The following is a 5,241-nucleotide window of genomic DNA, read 5'->3' as shown; positions in this document are numbered from 1 at the left end:
CTCCGGATCCGCCCCCTCCCCGGTCCCGCCCCCTCGGAGCCTCCTCGGTCTGCTCTGGGGCCGCTCCGGGGCCGGGGGCCCGCGGTCCGGGCGCCATGCGGGCATCGCTGCTGCTGTCGGTGCTGCGGCCCGCAGGGCCCGTGGCCGTGGGCATCTCCCTGGGCTTCACCCTGAGCCTACTCAGCGTCACCTGGGTGGAGGAGCCGTGCGGCCCAGGGCCGCCCCAGCCCGGAGATCCTGAGCTGCCGCCGCGCGGCAACACCAACGCAGCGCGCCGGCCCAACTCGGTGCAGCCCGGAGCGGAGCGCGAGAGGCCCGGGGCCGGCGCAGGCGCCGGGGAGAACTGGGAGCCGCGTGTCTTGCCCTACCACCCCGCACAGCCGGGCCAGGCCGCCAAAAAGGCCGTCAGGTAGGGATCGGCCTCGCCAGCCCCAGCCCCTGGGCACCGGTCGGGACGGGCGCGCCGGGGCGGCCGCCGGGGCCGGGTCAGGCTCCGGAAGGAAGGAGCTGGCCGGCCAGGAAGTCTTTGGGCCCTGATAACTTCCGATGGCCCTGCTTCCCTGGGAGCTGGGGAGACCATCTGAGGCCCTCTCTGGGCCCTGTCCCGGCTTGGGCTGAATTTGCCGGCGTCTGTGCTAAACCAGCTTGACCCCATGGTCCCCAAAGATCCTGTTAGCTCCCTGGCTGGGCTGTTGGGTTTAGAGAAATGACTGGTATAGAGAGTGTATGCATAGAGAGAGAGAAAGAGGAAAAAGAGAACTAGGATTTACGTGTGTCTCTTGTGCCTGGGTGAGGCAACTCGGGGTGAGATTTATAGGGGAGGGGTGATATACCCATCCCATTAGTGCCTCTGCCTATGAGTTAAGATAATTTCTCCTAAGTAACGCTGAGTTCAAATTCCAGTTCTGCAACTTACCTTCTGCCTTATGGAAGGGAAGTTACTGGAACCCCAGACCTCCAGTTTGCCCCTTCCCCAAACACACCAATCCATCCCTATGCCATATATTTGTTTACATCACTTATGTGATGTATCTGTGGTGTAATGGCATATTTATATAGATGTAAGTGTGTACATGGTGTGTAGAGTAGCCATGTGCCAAGCGTTTTGCTAAGTGCTTTAAATAGATATGATCAACCCCATTTTACAGAAGAGGCTAATGAGGATCAGGTGGGTTAAATAACTTACTCAAAGACACAACTACTAAGTAGTGAAACGGGGAATCAGACCCACAATATATTTCTCATACCTGCACGGATACTGCCATCTCCCAAAAGCACTCTGTAGGTAAGGCCAATATTTCACTTAAATCCTCATGTCCCCTGGGAGAGAGCTGTTCTTATCCTATTCACAGGTAAGGAAACAGGCCCAGAGAGGAAATGACCCACCAGAGCCTTTGTATGCTGCCTCCTGCCTGCCCTGTTGTCTTTTTGATAACCTTGTGCCATCTTCTCCTCCAGGACCCGCTACATCAGCACGGAGCTGGGCATCAGGCAGAGGCTGCTCGTGGCTGTGCTCACCTCACAGGCCACGTTGCCCACGCTGGGCGTGGCCGTGAATCGCACGCTAGGGCACCGGCTAGAGCGCGTGCTGTTCCTGACAGGCTCGCGGGGCCGCCGGGCACCACCGGGCATGGCCGTGGTGACGCTGGGAGAGGAGAGACCCATCGGGCACCTGCACCTGGCACTGCGCCACCTGCTAGAGCAGCACGGCGACGACTTTGATTGGTTCTTCCTCGTGCCTGATGCCACCTACACGGAGGCGCACGGACTGGCGCGCCTAGCTGGCCACCTGAGCCTGGCAACCGCTGCCCACCTCTATCTGGGCCGGCCCCAGGACTTCATCGGCGGAGAGCCGGCCCCAGGCCGCTACTGCCATGGCGGCTTTGGGGTACTGCTGTCTCGCACACTGCTGCAGCAGCTGCGCCCCCACCTGGAAGGCTGCCGCAATGACATTGTCAGTGCACGCCCAGATGAGTGGCTGGGACGCTGCATCCTTGATGCCACCGGGGTGGGCTGCACTGGAGACCACGAGGTGGGAAGATGAGCCGCCCCACTGGTGCCTCCTATCTGAGCTTGTGCACTTCCCCCGAGAGGCAAAGCAGTGGTTGGAGATATAGGCCTGGGTGCCAGTTCTGTCATTTTCTATCCCTATGACCTTGGGTAAATTACTGAATCTCCTGAGCTACGGTATCCTCATCCATACCAACGGAAATCATTATTGCTCAGGGTTGTTACAAAGATTAGAAAAAATAAGAGAGCCTTGCACACAGTAGGTGTTCAGTGTTGGCTATTATTATTTTATTTGAGCCCCCGAACAGCTCTGAGATAGGATGCGTGCCCATTTCACAGACGAGCTAGCAGAGGCTTGCCCAAGGTCACACAAGCTACAATTAGTCAAGGTAGACTTAAACCCACAGAATTCTGACTCCAAGTCCACAACAGGTGATAGGACGGGGAGATGAGACACACTATGAGGTGAGGGAGGGAGGCTGCCGCATCGTTCTTCCCATTACGGACCCCTTCCCTTCCTCTCCCCAGGGGGTACACTATAGCTATCTGGAGCTGAGCCCTGGGGAGCCCGTGCAGGAGGGGGACCCTCGTTTCCGCAGCGCCCTGACAGCCCACCCTGTGCGGGACCCGGTGCACATGTACCGGCTGCACAAGGCTTTTGCTCGAGCTGAGCTGGAACAGACATACCAGGAGATCCAGGAGTTGCAGGTATGGTCTGGGCCGGGGGAAGGCGGGCGGGTCCTGCGAGATCTCAGATCCCAGGGAAATAAAAATTAGCGCTAGAATCACAGAACAAACCTGCTTCCCAGTCCCTGTTTGTTTCTAGCTTTTCAGAGAAGCCGCTCCAGAAAACCCCCTTTTAACTCTTAGGCTGCCTCAATCTGGAGAAACCATAGATAGGGGCCCTGGGAGGGCGGAGCTTGGCAGGGGTCTGCGGGCCCATCCTGCGTAGCACCTGAGCAGCTGCTCAGTCCCCCATCTGTGTGCCGGACCCCGGGTCTGGGCCTCCCTCATGGTCTTTTTCTCCATCGCAGTGGGAGATCCAGAACACCAGCCGTCTGGCAGCTGATGGCGAGCGGGCAGCTGCCTGGCCCGTGGGCATTCCAGCGCCATCCCGCCCGGCCTCCCGCTTTGAGGTGCTGCGCTGGGACTACTTCACAGAGCAACATGCTTTCTCCTGCGCAGATGGCTCGCCCCGCTGCCCGCTGCGTGGGGCTGACCGGGCCGACGTGGCCGACGTTCTGGGGGCAGCCCTGGAGGAGCTCAACCGCCGCTACCACCCGGCCCTGCAGCTCCAAAAGCAGCAGCTGGTTAACGGCTACCGCCGCTTTGACCCTGCCCGGGGCATGGAGTACACGCTGGACTTGCAGCTGGAGGCGCTGACCCCCCAGGGCGGCCGTCGGCCCCTCACCCGCCGGGTGCAGCTGCTGCGGCCGCTGAGCCGCGTGGAGATCTTGCCTGTGCCCTATGTCACTGAGGCCTCACGTCTCACCGTGTTGCTGCCTCTGGCTGCGGCCGAGCGCGACCTGGCCTCTGGCTTCCTGGAGGCCTTCGCCACCGCGGCGCTGGAACCTGGGGATGCTGCGGCAGCCCTGACCCTGCTGCTACTGTATGAGCCCCGACAGGCCCAGCGGGCGGCCCACGCGGATGTCTTCGCGCCTGTCAAGGCCCATGTGGCCGAGCTGGAGCGGCGTTTCCCCGGTGCCCGGGTGCCCTGGCTCAGCGTGCAGACAGCCGCACCCTCCCCACTGCGCCTCATGGATCTGCTCTCCAAGAAGCACCCTCTGGACACACTGTTCCTGCTGGCCGGACCGGACACGGTGCTCACACCCGACTTCCTGAACCGCTGCCGCATGCACGCCATCTCCGGCTGGCAGGCCTTCTTTCCCATGCACTTCCAGGCCTTCCACCCGGCTGTGGCCCCGCCGCAGGGCCCCGGGTCCCCGGAGCTGGGCCGAGACACGGGCCGCTTTGATCGCCAGGCGGCGAGCGAGGCCTGCTTCTACAACTCCGATTATGTGGCAGCCCGCGGGCGGCTGGCGGCCGCCTCGGAGCAGGAGGAGGAGCTGCTGGAGAGCATGGACGTGTACGAGCTGTTCCTGCGATTCTCCAGCCTGCACGTGCTGCGGGCGGTGGAGCCGGCGCTGCTGCAGCGCTACCGCGCCCAGACGTGCAGCGCGCAGCTCAGCGAGGACCTGTACCACCGCTGCCGCGAGAGCATGCTCGAGGGCCTCGGCTCCCGCACCCAGCTGGCCATGCTGCTCTTCGAGCAGGAGCAGGGCAACAGCACCTGACCCTGCCCTGCGCCCCGGAACCTGGCATGGTGGCGCCCCGTCCTCCCCAACAACCCGGGGCCGCCTGCCAGCCTCGCTGGACAGGGCTGGCCGCAGCCTCAGACCCCAGGGCAGCCCACTGGCCCCCTCCCTCTGGCTTTGTGGGTCCTGCGGCTCAAGGACAGGCCCTGGGGGAGGTGCCCTCCTTCCTGCCCCAAACCTGGTCTTGGGTCTCCCTGCCCCCTTGACGCTGCTGATTCAGGCTGTGGCCTCTGAGTATTTATGCAGTGCAGTGTGCAGTCTGCCTGACGCCGGCCCCGCCTCCTAGGGTCAGGCCCTGGGGCTGGGCTGTAGATGAGCTGCTGGAGAAGGGGGAGCTGAGAGAGGAGGGTGGGGCAGCTCCCCACATCTCCCTTCTGGACCCCTGATGAAGCTCCCTGCCTTTAATAAACTGGCTGAGTGTGGACTAGTGCTTCTGAGTTTTTGAAAGCAAAGCATGGGGGCAGGGAGGGCCGGCGGTGAGGATGGAGGCTCCCTTGTCCTGGCTGGGGCCTGGATTTCCTTTTCCTGGGGACCAAGTCATGCATATGCCCAGCCCCGCCCCAGCTCCCAGCGCCATTACACATCCACACAGAGAATTCTTTATGCCTCTTTATTCCCAGTTTCGTCAGCACTTTATAAAACCAGACTGGAGGGAGAGAGGCCCGAGAAGGCTCCCCTCCCCACCCCCAAGCTCAGCCAAGGTCTGAAAGGTCTGCCTGCTCTCAGTGGAGGGGATTGAGGGGGGGGGGCTGGGGCAGAGGGATCTGGGAGCTGGGCCAGGCCTGCTGGGTCACCCGCTCCCCCTGTGAAAAGGGGAGCTGGGCTTGGCCAGGGGCGGGAAGTAGGACCAGCCCAGCACTCCTGAGTCCTGGGGGCTCGCCCTCTCCTGCTGACTTGTAGGGCTGGGACCCTGGCT

The 5,241-nt window shown here is 62.2% G+C and overlaps 1 protein-coding gene across 1 annotated transcript; it reads left to right on the top strand.

The window, feature by feature from the left end:
- Positions 1 to 86: 86 nt before the first annotated feature.
- CHPF (chondroitin polymerizing factor) lies at positions 87 to 4,749 on the top strand. Its single transcript, XM_058533079.1, has 4 exons — positions 87 to 409; positions 1,459 to 2,032; positions 2,539 to 2,718; positions 3,045 to 4,749. Exons 1-4 carry the CDS (start codon positions 96 to 98, stop codon positions 4,302 to 4,304), a joined length of 2,328 nt encoding a protein of 775 aa, XP_058389062.1. The 5' UTR covers positions 87 to 95; the 3' UTR covers positions 4,305 to 4,749.
- The last annotated feature ends 492 nt before the right edge of the window (positions 4,750 to 5,241 follow it).

Source organism: Diceros bicornis, chromosome 37, assembly GCF_020826845.1.
Source record: "Diceros bicornis minor isolate mBicDic1 chromosome 37, mDicBic1.mat.cur, whole genome shotgun sequence".
Lineage (NCBI taxonomy): Eukaryota > Metazoa > Chordata > Mammalia > Perissodactyla > Rhinocerotidae > Diceros > Diceros bicornis.
This window is presented reverse-complemented; position numbering and strand designations above follow the sequence as displayed.